The sequence below is a fragment of the Penicillium longicatenatum genome (assembly GCF_028827895.1).
Source record: "Penicillium longicatenatum strain IBT 33135 chromosome Unknown contig_6_segment0_segment0, whole genome shotgun sequence".
In the NCBI taxonomy this organism is placed as follows: Eukaryota; Fungi; Ascomycota; class Eurotiomycetes; order Eurotiales; family Aspergillaceae; genus Penicillium; species Penicillium longicatenatum.
In genome coordinates, this window is record NW_026643123.1 from 2,672,635 (window position 1) to 2,687,904 (window position 15,270).

Consider the following 15,270-nt stretch of genomic DNA (forward strand, 5'->3'; position numbering starts at 1 on the left):
CCCACTTGCTCTGCAAGATCTTTCCATAGAAATCATGCTTTCCACTTGGCGTCGACTAGTCTTGTTCTCAATCACGGCGGACCTCGTATAGATTCCGCCGTAGTGATAATTTACCTGTGAACGTAGTCCCAAGTAAGCCGCCACCAACGGCGCTAGTCAAGGGCCAGAAATATCAAAAGAGCGGTACTGCTCCGTAGGGAAGAAATTTGGGACCATTGAGGGGTGGGCGTCATGTGTTCGGTATGGTGCTGCAGTTGTACGCGTTCCCGGGCCTATTTGCAGCTTTATGCAAGAAACAATTATATTACGAACCTCAGCCGCAGTTGTCGCTCATTCGCACGAGCTTTGTTCCTGCGCTGAGTCCGCTCGACTCTTTCCGCCCCCAACGTGAGCCCACATGGACATGTCAGAAACCAAGCCTCCACTAGCAGATTAGCGGATTGTGGAAATCGTTTTGCCAGCTGCAAATGACTAGCTCGAAGAACAATCTTTCAATCCCGTCAGAACTCGAGATGTACGTCATAAGAGTCTGAACGTGCCACAAAGACTAGATCAATTCAACGAATAATCAAGCACCTCACTTTCAAATCTTTCAAACACAACTCTCTACAGCACCATGTATCCCTGGCATCAAGCCCTCAAGTCCTGGGCCAAGGATGCAGGCTTTCAAATCGACGCTTTGGGCCTCGTCACACTGCTAGGCGCAGAAGAAATGGACCGCAGCATCGGAAGACTGATGCCAAGTGCGTACTTTGACTACCTACCACTTCTCGGCGCATTTGTTGTGGCGGGCGACCGAATCAAAGAGCGGAAACTCGGATATACACTATACAACATCTCCGCGGGGATCGTAACAACCGAGCTATCGGGCTGGTTCTCGCGATGGCTTCGCGCGCAAGAATTTCACAAAATTCGGAGCAAAGTCATCTGGGAGATTGTTGATCGGCCGCCACGGAGGAAGATATTTTCTGTCGGCTTGTTTCTTATCAGTCTGCCTGTGCATGGAATGCTTCTTGCCATGACAGTCTTAGCGGCGGACTGGTGGGGTTTTGCGAATGTTCTAGCTATGATTTTCTCGGTAATTATGAGATGCGTGCAGGTTGCGGAGAATCGAAGTGGGATCAGTGAGAATATCCGCAGGGCTGAAGAAGATGCCAATCAGAGCTTGAGGAAATATGAGGCTGCAGTGGAAGCTATGCAGCGTCGTCAGATGGAGCCAGGTTGCGAGAATATCAAAGTGCCAAGTCGGCCCCAGGCCAAAGATCTTGTGAAGCTCATTGTGGTAACAGAAGACTCCAAAGTCGTGACTCTGCTTGCGCCTGCGTTTCTTGTCAAGCCTGCTTTCACGGCCGCGCCTCATATACCCAATCCGAGATTTTACATGTTTTGTCGTATTGTCGGCTGGATTGCGTTTGCCGTCCATGTTATCAGTATTGGTATGGCTGCGTTGTACACGCAGATTTGTACGATTGTTTTGATCCTCTCGGCGACTGTACTTACAGCCTATAAGGTTGGTAGTGAAGATTCGCAGTTATCAAGCGATATTCGACGCAAGTGGAATCACGTTGATTATAAAGAGAAAGAATGGAGTTGCTGGGTCACTTCGAGGCTGAAAGCCACAGTATCCTCCTATCCGGCGGAGTACACTGAATGGGAACCCGTGCAAAAGGAAGAAAAGACCTTGGGGCCGAAGGAAATCAAAACGCAAATTTTTTCATGGCCATGGAGTCGAACAACAATGACCGATTTGGAGCACTCGTCACCCAAAAGAACGTCTTATCCTGTCCAAGAGCGACGGCAGGACCTTTTCGCTTGGTTGGATTTGACATCGGAGGAAGATGAGCGCATGATTGCATGGCATATGATTCCTCATAGTCAGGAATGGAAGGATGTGTATTTGGAAAAGAAGGAGATTCATCGGCGGAGAACAAGAGCTTCTCAGACAACAAACTCCACATAACGACTTATGATTACGAGCACGAAGCATTTCTATATATGAGCGAAAGGAAGTTAAAAGGTTTAGTGTGATTGAAGCTATGATTTATAAGACCAGCCAATGCACTGTACAATGTGAATTTCGACAGGATCACAGCACACCTTAAGTTTCCCAGGCTAGATATTAATAATACCCCGTACAATATTTCTTGCTACTTCCTAGACTCCCACGACCTCGAGATTATCATAGCCTCCAAGGTCGCGCGCTTTCAAGTCCGCTGAATGGGTCAAAGAAGGTGGCAAATCTTCAGGCTTCGTGCCCCAATCGCTCTCATTGTGACCCAAAGTCAGAACCAAATCCTGGCCTTTGGTGAAGAAGTCATGATCGACCCAGTTCCGTGTATATGGCAAGCCATTGAGAGTAGCGGACTGGATGAAACCTGTTCCACCGGTGTTGTTGGCGTTATTAAAGTCGGCCCAATTGACCACGCGCAGAGAAGCCGTTTTGCCTGTCAGCGGCGAGGTAATCTTCACCGACTCGAAGAACGGGACGGTGAGTAAGTAGACGCTCTGTCCTGGATTTGGGAAGAGTCCCATCATCGACATTGCGACGAAAGATCCCATCGCACCAGAGTCATCATTGCCAGGTAGACCAGTAGGAGTCGGAGAAAAGTAATCTGGGATGTATGTGCGAACTCGCGCAGTAGACTTGGCAGGGCGACCGGCATAATGGTATTGGAAAACAGTCAAGAAGGCAGGCTCATTACCGATGTATGTGATGTTTTTCTCATGTAGGTAGTCGAGACGCTTGACAAAGCTTGAGGGACCGCCAAGTAGAGGGATAAGTGCGGCCATATCGTGAGGTACGAAGCTAGGGAGCGTTAGTCAAGTCACAAATGGGAGAGAAAAGTACTTACAATTGGTACTCCCAGATACTCGACTCAAATGTTTCTGCGCCAGTGTTCTGTAGAGAGCATATACTTGTGTTGTCCATGTTTGAACACTTGAGAGGATCCTGATATCCCCAAGTCCCATTGAGGTATTTGGGCTGGAAGAATCCCACAAAGCCGGTGTCGTTCTTCTTGAGGTATGAAGTTTGATCTTTTTTAAACAAGTTTTGCCAGGCTCCCGAGTTCTTTTCGTACTTCTCTGCATCAGCCATTTTGTTCATTCCACGTGCCATTTGGGCGATAGCATAGTCATTGTATGAGTACTCAAGTGTGCGTGAGATACTTCGAGTCATAGTTCCAAAGCCCACGTGGTCGAAGTCTTCGACTGGAATATAGTTCAGCGTTTTCCAGCTGTGGAGTCCTCCACGGCCTTCATTGGACCAGTCAAAAGGTTCTACTTCGGCATCTTTCTGGACAGCAGCATATCCATAATTCCAGTCAATGCCATCGGTGATGCCCTTCACATAAGCATCAACGAGGATGTTATCGGCATTTGATCCTCCCTGGGTATATCCTTTATAATGGCAAATCAGTCTAGTTATAAGACTTTGGGCTAAAAATTAAATACCTTTGCAAAGCGACATGCGGCAGTCGGGAAGCCACCCGAGATGGCGCTGCGTATCAATCAGAGAACGAACCATCTGAGCGACCGCGCTGGGGTCGGTAATCGTGAGGAAAGGAAGCTGCGAGCGAAAAGAGTCCCATAAACTAGTATTGGTAAGCGGTGATCATGAAGCCAGGACTGTTAAGACGAACCAGTAAAAAGAATCAAAATATGGCTCTGTGCTGGTCCAGAGGGGGTTTTCGCCTGTATAGTTCTGGGGGTTCACCATAGTTCGGTAGATGCCGCTGTAGAAATTGGTGAGAACCGACGATTTGACACCGGTTCGTGAGACGCGAATCGGACTAAGTTTCTTGGTCCATTGATCAACGGCAGACTTATGTGTAGACTCAAAATTGAAGCCGCCAATCTCTGATTCGGCATGAGAGCAAGCCTTGTCTGGGCTGATAAAGCTCACCCCAACACGAGCCTGAATGAGGCCATCAGACGGGGCATTAAAGCGTACAAAGCCACCACCCTTCACCAGTTAGTTCATAAGGACACGAGAATGTTAAATTTTACTCACTGGGAGAGGATAGCCATTGATACTCCGCGATATCTTCAGGTCATGAACATCGGTGCTGGCCCGAGCATCGACAAAAATCCCACTATCCCTTAAACTGGCGGAGCTTTTGAAATCTGCACAGAAATGAAGAGTGTATGTTCCACTACCAAAGCTAGGCAGAAATTTCGCGCTTCCAGTCATACGTCCAGTGAGCTCATCAACGGAAATAGTTGCATTGTCTTGCCGCGAGTCCGACAGGTCGGAAAGATCCAAGAGAATCAACGGACTGGTAGCATTTGTAAAATTAAAACGGAAAAGCGTTGTATGATGAGCGGCAGTCATGTCAACACGCACTCCAGAGGGCAGCGAGATAGCAAAGTAGCCTGGGCGGGACTCAACAGAGCCGTTCTTGTAAGGGGTAGCTCTGGCCTTCTTCGGGAAGACACAACCATCCACATTATCATTTGCACACTGCGGATACGCAAAGAGAGGGAAATTCCCAAGGGAAGGGCTGCCGCCAGTACCAGAATCATGCATGCTTGAAAACCCGGTGACATTACTGCCATCATATGCAAAACCGCCCTGGTTGCTTTCCGAATCAGTATCGGCGACAGCTTTAGCCATCCCATAAGGCAGAGTGGCACCCGCAAAGACATTGCCTGTAGTTCCAAAGACGATTAGTATGCATTTACTCTACTTAATTCCTGAAGAGTCCTTACCTCCATTTGCAGTGCCGATCAGCGGATCAATGTATTGGAGTACATCATAATCATCCGGTAGGGCTGGAAGCTCGGCGTTTACCAACGCGCAACTGCTGGCGAGAAAGAGCGTCGCAAGTACGCAACGCGAGGGCATGGCGGATGGTCGTAGAAATATTTACTTGTGAGATCATTGTAGCTGCAGGATCGCCGGTATTTAGGTCCTCCTTTGGCCCCTGTCGCGTCTTGCTTGTCTGGTATGCGGGCCCCTGTCGATCAACCCCGCGTCGCTGGGTTGCATCGAGAATCCCCCGGGCCTTTATCTAGTGATAAGTCCATGCGCGCCAGCTGCGCGTGATAGGCTATTTTCATTGTTGGCTGGTGGGATTGGTTATACAAGGGTCTTTTCGGCGGATTTGATTCAGGCTTTCTTCAACTATGACCCACGCTTGGAACCTCCCTCATTGGGCGGATAAAATGACCTGATTATTGAGGATCTAATTTGAAATCATTAAATCAAATTCCGATCAGCATTCTTGAACTAGCCATGCAATTCTAGAACGATTTTGGCATCAAGGTGCCGGGTGAGTGGTTAGATTCCTGCGGCAACTTGTCAGGAATCCCAGGTTCTTACAGTAGTACATCAACACGGGGCCATCGGCAGTCTTCCCGTTGTTTCCCCGGTTCCATGAACGTGTGATCGCTAGCTCCAGTGCTACGTCTCAAGTTTATTTGAATCCGTGGGTATCTCTGTAGGTGGAACAGGTGTTGGGATAGGTACCTGCTTGAAAATATAAATTGAATTTTTGAATATATAGTCGAAGGAGAAGATCTGCTCCGAAGGTTCCCCACCCACGCTTCCATTCCATATTTCCAAGCTTTATGATGAATGGAGTGCACCTTAATGTTAATGTTAAACAACAAGCGTTCGGGGCCTTTCTCATCATCTTGAACAATAGGCGGTGCAGATGTATGGTTATGGAACGAGCGAGCGTGTAGGTTTGGTTGTTTTGGCATTGGGAATTGGAAGAGGCTTTCTTAGAGACCGGATGATATTCGGGAATATGGCTCTCTTATGGCTAATACTTCTTTCGCAAAAGACCTACCATGCCCAGCGTCCCAGTCTAAGCTGGACGGCTGTTTCGATTATAGCCATTCTTGCTAACTAAGTAGACTACGAAGGTATCCATATTGCCTGTTACTGTACTACAAATCTCGGTAAGCTTATTGACTGGCTTCGTGATCGATATCGTCGTAGCTCCGGTCCATTTTAATCTCTAATTATAATTTATCCACAAGTCGTCGCATCAGGGCTCTGATCATGTTTTTAATCAAAGTCCTTAGTATGAATGTGTATCATTCGGCGACTAATATGAGACTTTGTCGGCCTTGATGGATGAGTGCCTGAAAGTGAGATATGACAAAAGCGAATAATGGTGTATCTTTTGAGAAGCTGGAAGAGTTTGCCCCAAGCAGTAGGCGTGCAGGACGCTAGTATGTACGCAGTAAGCTACCCAGGCACCTAGCCAGGGAGCTTGGGATCATTTCCCTTGGATTAAAATTAAATAAGGTCTCTGGCTAGTCGATCATGCTTAACAGCTAGCAAATCTCGCTAGATGGAAAACTGGATCCGTATCCCCTCGTGGGTACTACTACGTGGGCCTCCATAAGTACGCAGATCAATACGCCACATTGAAGCACCTGCAGGATCCACTCGAATTAATTCATATCAAAGTCAAATATGAAAGCAAACAGAAATTTACAGAATCTTCTACTCTATCTTTTCCTACGAATTTTGGTTGAGACCTAGAATTTCCAAGACTCTCGGAGACACCGAGACCCACGGCCAAAAGATGCCGAGGTAACTTTCATCGAATCCACACCATCTCAACCTTTGCCTCCCAACAACCTGGACCCAAGTGCGACAATTCTGATCAAGTTGGAAAATGCTCCGACCGACATATATCCATTTCTCTCCCTCTCTCACCACCCTCACTCCTCGATTGACACCGTCCCCTACTCGCCTCCTGATCCAGAGTCGTTCGACCTCATATCCACTCTACGCCCGCAGCCACCGATTCCAGTCCACCGGTAGGCAACAATCCTTCTACAAATATAAGTCAAGAAAGGAAATCCACTAACCCGATCCTTCAGCACACACCCCTTACTCTACACCCCCTCCGCAACCAAAACAGTCGCGTATCCGCCGCGTCGCAGGCTTCGTGTCAATCGCCGTCTTAGCCTTCACAGCAGGCCTAACCTTTACATCCTTCCGCACCGTCTCCAAAATCATGGCCGAACCCATCATCTCCGACGAGCAGACTCTGTCTGCCTTTACGCCAGTCGATGAAGTCGCGCAAAAGATCGACACAACCCTCCAAAACCACCCGGACGCCCTCGCGCTCCGCGCAAACCCCGACTTCAAAGAATCGCGTCCCCACCTCAAGATCCCCGAGGGTATGCGCGCCCGCAGTCTGACTGCAGGTACACTGGCAGGTCCCAACAAGATCGTCGTGCCCCCGTACGTGTTCAGCGAGCGCGACGGCAAGAGCCTCGTGTCGCTTATGTACCTTGGCTCGGAGATCTGTGGACACCCGGGGATTATTCACGGTGGCTTGCTAGCGACGCTTTTGGATGAAGGGTTGGCGCGGTGTTGTTTCCCTGCGCTTCCCAATAAGGTCGGTGTTACTGCTAATTTGAATATTGATTACCGGGCGCCGGCTATGGCGGATTCGTATGTGGCGTTGCGGGCGGAGACTGTTAAGGTTGAAGGACGGAAGGCGTGGGTTGAAGGACGGATTGAGACTCTTCCGCTTGATGGAAGTGACCCTGTTGTCTTGGTTCAGGCTAAGGCCTTGTTCATTGAGCCTAAGCAGGCGGCGGTAAGTGCTACCTAGTACCCCTTTTCTTTGTTCACCCGGCCATCTATTTCGTGATGGATTTTATTTTTACTGGGATGAGGCTGATTAAAGTTCTAGGCCCTTTCATCGTTGTACCGTGGTGCGAACGAATAGAATTCTCTGTGCCCGGTTTAAAGTGGCGAAAGCCCGTTCCTGGTTCCTGGCGTTTGGCGGAGATTGATCGATTGCGCCATTTCTATAGAAGGGATCCATTCGTGTATGATTTTTTTTTTTTTTTTTTGGCGAAGCATTTTCGCTTTGTACTTCATTGTATAGAGATGACAAGAAGCATCAGAAATTCATTATATCCTTAGACTGCATATGTCAACCTTAATCCTTAATTAAGTTAATATTCGTAAACCTCGTATAGCGCCAAGAAGCCAGAAAATGCCCCGCGATCAGCGCTCCATTTCCGCTCCAGGAACTCTTACGCGGCCCGTTTCACCGTCTATTGCCCCTCCTCACCCTTATTCCTCCTCACCCTTTCTCCCTCCCACAACTATTACAATCACTAAATCACAATGGCCACGTACGTCAATTGCCCTCAATCCTCAATCCCCAATACAACCCGACAGGTATACTAACACCCCGCAGCAACATCACCTTCCACGCCTCGGGCGTCACCCGCTCCGAGCGCAGCACCCTCCGCAACCAACAGGGTCTCACAATCTGGCTGACCGGCCTCAGCGCCTCCGGAAAGTCCACTCTGGCTGTTGAGCTTGAGAAGCAGCTCATCCGTGACCGCGGCGTGCACGCCTACCGCCTCGATGGCGACAACGTCCGTTTCGGACTGAACAAGGACCTTGGATTCAGCGAGACAGACCGTAATGAGAACATTCGCCGTATTGCCGAGGTTGCTAAGCTTTTCGCTGATTCTTCCGCTGTGGCTATTACCTCTTTCATCTCCCCCTACAAGAAGGACCGTGATACCGCCCGCGCTCTGCACGAGACCCCCACCCCCGGTGAGGAGACCGGTTTGCCTTTCGTCGAGGTGTACGTTGATGTGCCCGTTGAGGTTGCCGAGAAGCGCGATCCCAAGGGATTGTACGAGAAGGCTCGTGCTGGTATTATTAAGGACTTCACTGGTGTCTCGGCTCCTTACGAGGCTCCTGAGAAGCCTGAGGTTCACATTAAGAATGTTGATTTGCCCATTGTTGATGCTGTTAAGCAGATTATTGAGTACCTTGATTCCAAGGGATACTTGCCTGCTGCTAAGAACTAGGTTTCTGGTGCGGGGATTTTGAGGGTTTGATTTGTACAGGTTTTGGTTAGCCAGGCGCTGTAAATACATTGGCACATAGATTGCTTTGAATGTGAAAATTATTGAATCATTTATACATCCCTTGAACCTGGAAAAGTTAATCTAAAGCAATTGAGTAGTTACACCCGAACAGAACGAAATGAACAAAACATGAAGTCAATTTCCAAAATGCTAAGTACTTGGTGCTCAATGGACCGGGGTAGTATATGCACGCAACGAAACGTCTTCTGTTCGGATCACTGGAACTCGAAATCATAGAACACATAGGGTGTGTACTCGGCGCTGCCCTCGCCAGCTCCGTGCATCTCGTTGGGGTCATCCTTCTTGACACGGCCCTTCTTGTCGCGGCCGAAAGCATTGCCGGCCAGGTAGGAGTACTTATCATCGAGAAGCTGCTTGGCCTTGTCGGCCTGCTTCGCTGATGGGGTCTGTAAGGAGTTAGCAATTGACCAGGAAAAAGAGAAAGAGACGAAACATACCCGAATCAAAGCACAGACAAAGTCGAGCGGCAAACCATACCGCAGCACAGTCTCAACAAAGACCCTCAAAACAAGGACATGTATCCAGACCATAACAGCCTCACTCCAAGCTGTCCGACCAAGTCGCAGCGTCTCTCCCCAAAGCTTTCGCTCATCTCCACCAACTCTCTCAACCTCCTTCTTCTCCTCCTCCTTACCACCCTCCACATACTTGAAGTCTCGCGGAATCCACTTCTGCTCACGGCACTTGTGCACAAACTCGGCGCTGTGCTTTTTGAACGCCGTTACAGCGTACAGTGAGAACTCGCTGTCAGAGGCAACAAGCTGTGCAGACCGCGGGACGACCATGGCCGAGACGGTCTCGTAGGTCTTGAGGAAGTCCTTGACTAGTTGCAAGGGCACGGCAATGAGGTGGGTTTCAATGTACTCGGAGTCTTGGACGATGGATTTGGGGTCAACGATGGAGGCGAGAGATTTTGTGGAGAGGTTTCCTCTGTAAAGCCGTCCGAGTATTTAGCTATATGAACGAACTGAATAAGTCGAGGGGATCTGGACGCACGCTTGTTTCCGCTGGAGAGTAGCCAGGTTGTTCTTAACCTGGTTATATTGCGAGTACTTGAACCGGATGTCATTGTCGATGCTAGCAGCTTCCTGTAGCGTCGCATATTAGTCTTATTCTTGGAATAGATTGTTGAAGCTTCCACCGACCTTCGACAGCAGATCAATCAGCTCCGCCAGTGGCTTATCAGCACGGTACTTGACCTTGTTCCACTGGAACGAGCGGAGATACTGGTCCACGGGCTCTGCAACAACTAGTCAGTTACAAGCTCCACATGAGTAGCGCGCAGAGAGAACCCCATAGCATCCAACATGCACATACTGTCATTGACAACCTTCATCCGCTCAATTTGCGCCTCATCACCGTCAAGGATATTCTTCAATGCATCTCCCACCTTCGCAACAACACCCTCGCACTGTCCCTCCAGCTTCGCAAGCTCATCCGCCTGCTGGACCAGGCCATCTAATGTGCCGATCTTGAACTCCGGAATGGGAAAGGACGCAGCGGAGCCATTGTCGGGAGAGACAGTTTTCGAGACGGCGTCGAGGGCATCGTCTTTGTGGTGCGAGGGGACGATGGAGGTGGGGAGGGATAGGAGGATGTATTTGCCTGGTTTCGACATCGTTTATTTTGAAGCCGGATGAAGCGGGCTTAAATTAAGTCGTTTGAATGAGTGTAGGGCCCTCGCAGCGGGCATGAGGGATTGAAGGGGTGATTCGTGGATGGACGGGTGGTTGGAGCTGGAGCTGTGATGTCGTAGGCGGTCGGAGGTGATTGGTGCGGGATGCGGACACGGGTACTTTAGTTTCTGTGGAGCAACGTATAGTTACGGACAATCACTTTGTAGGTTCCTGTTATTGAGTAATATTCAAGGTTCTTCAGATTGATTACATAGGAACGCAAGGAAAAAAACTAAAAGAATCCACACTCTACACAATGCCCTGTGTATTCGGCCAGCGATGGATATGCATAACGCTAGACATGATCCAATGCTCGCTCAACACGAATTAAGTACGTCAAAGACAAAAAGGGAAACATCATTAGATAAATCACAAGGATGATAACCACCCAAAGGTTTAATTTTTAATTTTCCCCAATGGTCACGAGGCGCTTTTATCTGAGACCGCGAGGACCCTAGGGAATGACTAGCTTCGAACCTGCGGAATATGTAAAAAATAACAAGGGGGCAAACCAGGGTATCTGTATCGAGCGTGCAGCGCTGATCGTGAACAGAGTGTAGAGATGGGGAAGCTGCATGAGGAAACAAAAACAGAATAAATGACCAAAGAAAGACGTTGGTATCTGTGAAAGGAGAAGCGCCAACAGAAAGACATCCATACAAGACTCGTCACAGATCTCAATAACCTGACGGGGGATGTGCAAAGAAACGCAAAAGACAGAAGTAAAAATAAAGATGGTGAGGGTGGTATGGGTGGCTCCAACTAGCCACTGGACATGCCCATGAATATGTCATTAAGGTTCTCAAGCATGAATTTGAGAACGTCATTCTTTTTCTGCACATCGGTCATCTCTCGAGCTAGGCTCTCGGGCCTCATGATAGTCGGAGCAAACACGACGGCGATGTTTTGGCACGTCATCAAGTTCTCCTCCTGGCGCTCAACGACGCGCTGCAAGTGGAACATAAGAAATTCGAGGACGTCACGGTGGGCACGGGGAAGCTCTCGCAGACCCTTCACCAAGACATCAACCCGGGTAGGTGCATCAGTGATCTCTCCGGATTCAATGATTAGCTCGTAGACTTCATATGTGATCAGAGGGTTAGGCAATTTTCGGAAATACTGCTTCAGGGCGGAGGTGACAGCGTGGATATCGAGATCAGGGTCCGAGATATCGTAATCAAATGGACTGCGTTCAAAGCCTTCGCGAATACCTTGGATAGCCGACGCAGCACCAGACTTGCGGTAGATACCTTCCATATCCATACCTGAAATCGAGTTAGAAATAATTGCAACGAATGAGAAGAAGCGTTAGACGAACCTCGCAATTCAACTTCTTGAATGCATCGAGTCACGATGGCAGGAATGATACTCTTCTCGTGTTCCATGCGAGCCTCCAAATCCACACCGAAGAGGCTACCGACAGCTTCAGAGAGAGCCGGTACACTGTCGGCCTGCGACATTTTACCTCCTGGTCTCCTCTGGTTTCCAAAGAAGCCAAAGCCCTGACGACTGGGATCCTGTGTTTGGGAACGAGGTAGGCCGCCAGGTTCATCATTACCCATGAAGGCACCCTTGAGACCCTTGACGCCCTTCGCCACATTCTGGCCACCCTTCTTCCAGTTGAATTTACGGGGCTGACCCTTGCGAATACTGACAACCTGTGGCCCGGGCACGACGGTGGCAGTAGCGGGCTCACCGTCCTCGTGCATGTGAGCAGTCGAGATCGATGTGGCAATCTCATGAGTACTTCCAGGCTTCATCCCCTCAAGAGAGGTAATAGACCTGTCCTTGTTGTGCGAGATACCCAGGCCATTCGGACCACGGTGATCATTGTTGGTTTTGTACAGCTCCTGAATCTGGTGAACCAATTGATTGTTGAGCTCCGCCAATTGAGCATTCTTGGAAGACAGCTGTTCGAATTCCTGGAAGGCCTTTTCCTTGTTGCGGTTGATCTCAACGAGTTCCTCATTCAGATCGTTGCGCTTTTGAATGAGCTCCTCGATCTGTGGGGTATAGGAAGCCTTCAGTTTATGGATTGACTCCGCAAGCTCCCGCAGAACGTGGTTCGAAAGCTTCCCAAGGTCCAATGGTGCATCGGAGCCCCCGCGCTTTTCCGACTCGATATGATCAGTGAGTACAGTAAGCTCACGCAGGACAATCTCTCGTTGCGCATCTAGGACGACCATGGTTGACCGTTTCTCCGAGAGCTCAGTGTTGACTTGCTTCACGTCTGCGGTGGCACGAAGCGCGCTCTCCATCTCAGCAATACGCTGACGCTCCTTCCGCAATTCACCCCGCAGCCAGGCCAATTCTTCAGACTGCGTAGTGCCAGCAGAGGGACTCCCAATATCGCCTCCGTTGGGAGGGGACCGAGAACTTTTGATATCCTTGCTGGTCCGCACGCTCTTGTCACTCATACTCCGATTATGACGGTTAGAGGCATTTGAGGTAGTGCGGAAGCGCAATAAAGAGTCGCTCATGTCACCACCAATGAAGCGTGCCAGGTCCTCATCCTGAGAGAAATCACTATTACTAGTATACTGGGGAAGGGACGGCGATCCAGCACTGTCCAAGGGCCGCCGGGTGTCAGAGAGTGACGTATTGCCTGAAGTGATGTTCTGCTTCGTTTGCTCTGCACCAATCTCAGGCAGTTTGGGCGACCCGTAAGTAGAGGAACTGGGAGAAGCTCCCATATCCTTCCGTGGTATTTGATAAGCCTTGCTTTCAAGAGAATCGCCCCGCTTTGGCAAGTGAGCCAATTGGCTAGAGGAGGGTTGAGACCGGGAAGAGTCTCCTGAAACATGTTCGTGGAGTCTGCGCAGTTCGCCAGAGGGACGCGCCGGGGCAATACTGTCCAGAGGGGTATGCCGGCAGGCATCGTCCTTTGAACGAGTGCTCACGGGACTTGTCGCACCCGAGAAAGCACTGGTCTCTCTTAATGCCAACGGTAAATCCGACCTCGAGCTGCGAGCAGACTCAGTCTTCCCAAGCCTGTTATAATCAACACCCGTAGGTGGTTTAGCTCCTGTGCCATTGACACCATCCAAATCACGTCGAGCGGACTCAACTTCTGCGCGCTCCCAACCCTTCTCTTGATACGCGATGTGAGCAGATGGGTTGTCCGTGGAAGTGTGGGAGGGAGGTTCGAAGCCGTCACGGGAAGCCCTAACCGAAGAATCGCCAGATCGAATTTGGTTGAAGTAATCGCGAGGCAGCTCCTGTATAGCCTGTGATTGTCTCCGCGAAGACCGCTGGCTCTCGGATGGGTCGAATGCGAGGGGAATGAGCAATTCCCCACCGGCATCTGCTGTATCATTATCACGCTGTGAACTCAATAGACGACTGCTTCGGTAGGTGCTAGAAGGGAGAATCAAGTTGTCTGTTATGAATCTTATTAGTAACCGGCCTCCAGGTGGAACAGCAAATCTGTGCTTACCTTGGGCAGTAGTGGGGCGGGAAAGAGAGGCTTCAGATTGAGCTCCATCCGCGTCCTTGCCGGGCATCATATCAGTTGCAGCCTCCACATATCCCTCGCTGGGTGTTTCTTCAAGGGACCGAGTGTCCTCAAAGTTGGGTGGCAGCGAAGGCAACGACTTGTCCAGCTTGACCCCCGGTCCCCCTGGCCTTTTATTGGCCGCTGTAGCTTTTTTCTTCCGCCTGCGCTGCATCAAAGACTCATGACAGTCCATGCAAAAGATTCCTTGGGAGGTTCGGGCGTAGCGTAGGTTTTCAATCTTTCTTTTGCAGTTACGGCATCGGAAACACTGAGCACAAAACGCTTGATCACCGGTTAGAATGGCCAAGTCTTCTATTTTGTTCCCACATGAGTTGCAGCTGTAGGTACAGCCGCTGCAAATTAACGAGCCATCGCCAAGTAGGAGAAGGTGGGCATCCGAGTCGAGAAGGGTGTTGCAAGTGCTGCATCGGAAACAATCTATATGCCATCGTTGTCCAGCTTCAAAAAGGTTAGCAAAGACGCCAGCAGAAGGCAGTTTGTGACAACATACAAAGTTCAAAAGCTTTGCCTTCCTCTAGGATCTAGATTCCGGGGAAAAAAAGCAACGTTAGCTGACGAGACTAGTAAGGGCGAATTCCGCAATATGCATACCTCTCCACAACCCATACAAGGGAAGGGGATGTCCTCCTGGTCCATCGGCGACTCTGGTTGTATCGACGGGGATTCCATCGTGGACTCCATCGTAAACTCTTTGGTTTCTTAGGGCACCCACGCTAACCGTTTGTTTCAAAGTCGGGTATGAAACCGAGCACCGGTACTCAGCAACGAGGGGCAAGTGACACACGCATGCGCAAGCAGCCAGTGCCAGCGCTTCCAATATTTCACGGTATCGAGAGTCTGCGATGGGCGAGATACAATGATGGAGAGCGCGGGATCGGAGGGGGAAGAATGCGACAAGGGGGGCTGAAAGAGAGCGAGACTAGTGGCTGAAGCAGACTGCTAAGGCGTTAGCCAAAAAGAGGACCCATCGTCAGGTTTAAGCGTGAGACAACCGCCCCCCCTTTGGGGTCCGGAAAATGATCGCTCCCAGCTGAACTCGAAGCAAATAGGGTGCACGACGGAGTCGGGTTCGAAATGGGCATGCCACAAGGCAATCTCCCCGCACAAATTAGGGGGGACATCAAATTGGAAAGGCACGTACCTAGATGCACACTACTGGTTGCAGTTCGTATTGCTGGTGTTTCA

General features: G+C 49.8%; 6 protein-coding genes across 6 annotated transcripts; 3 read left to right on the forward strand and 3 right to left on the reverse strand.

Annotated features, from left to right (window-relative positions):
- Positions 1-616: 616 nt before the first annotated feature.
- N7484_009180 (uncharacterized protein) lies at positions 617-1,960 on the forward strand (the record flags this gene model as incomplete). The annotated part of the gene is made up of 1 exon (XM_057119567.1): positions 617-1,960. One exon carries the CDS (start codon positions 617-619, stop codon positions 1,958-1,960), a length of 1,344 nt encoding a protein of 447 aa, XP_056969122.1.
- A 194-nt stretch (positions 1,961-2,154) lies between these two features.
- On the reverse strand, positions 2,155-4,846 carry N7484_009181 (glycoside hydrolase family 92 protein; the record flags this gene model as incomplete). The annotated part of the gene is made up of 6 exons (XM_057119568.1): positions 2,155-2,806; positions 2,853-3,399; positions 3,454-3,593; positions 3,642-3,964; positions 4,013-4,650; positions 4,711-4,846. 6 exons carry the CDS (start codon positions 4,844-4,846, stop codon positions 2,155-2,157), a joined length of 2,436 nt encoding a protein of 811 aa, XP_056969123.1.
- A 1,789-nt stretch (positions 4,847-6,635) lies between these two features.
- N7484_009182 (PaaI family thioesterase) lies at positions 6,636-7,586 on the forward strand (the record flags this gene model as incomplete). The annotated part of the gene is made up of 2 exons (XM_057119569.1): positions 6,636-6,780; positions 6,844-7,586. 2 exons carry the CDS (start codon positions 6,636-6,638, stop codon positions 7,584-7,586), a joined length of 888 nt encoding a protein of 295 aa, XP_056969124.1.
- A 524-nt stretch (positions 7,587-8,110) lies between these two features.
- N7484_009183 (adenylyl-sulfate kinase) lies at positions 8,111-8,811 on the forward strand (the record flags this gene model as incomplete). The annotated part of the gene is made up of 2 exons (XM_057119570.1): positions 8,111-8,118; positions 8,184-8,811. The coding sequence occupies 2 exons, from the start codon at positions 8,111-8,113 to the stop codon at positions 8,809-8,811; spliced, it is 636 nt and encodes a 211-aa protein (XP_056969125.1).
- Positions 8,812-9,086: 275 nt separating this feature from the next.
- On the reverse strand, positions 9,087-10,510 carry N7484_009184 (H(+)-transporting V1 sector ATPase subunit C; the record flags this gene model as incomplete). Its single annotated transcript, XM_057119571.1, has 5 exons — positions 9,087-9,278; positions 9,330-9,822; positions 9,889-9,980; positions 10,038-10,132; positions 10,210-10,510. 5 exons carry the CDS (start codon positions 10,508-10,510, stop codon positions 9,087-9,089), a joined length of 1,173 nt encoding a protein of 390 aa, XP_056969126.1.
- Positions 10,511-11,330: 820 nt separating this feature from the next.
- Positions 11,331-14,766, reverse strand: N7484_009185 (uncharacterized protein; the record flags this gene model as incomplete). Its single annotated transcript, XM_057119572.1, has 5 exons — positions 11,331-11,833; positions 11,887-13,947; positions 14,005-14,523; positions 14,576-14,606; positions 14,677-14,766. The coding sequence occupies 5 exons, from the start codon at positions 14,764-14,766 to the stop codon at positions 11,331-11,333; spliced, it is 3,204 nt and encodes a 1,067-aa protein (XP_056969127.1).
- Positions 14,767-15,270: the final 504 nt, after the last annotated feature.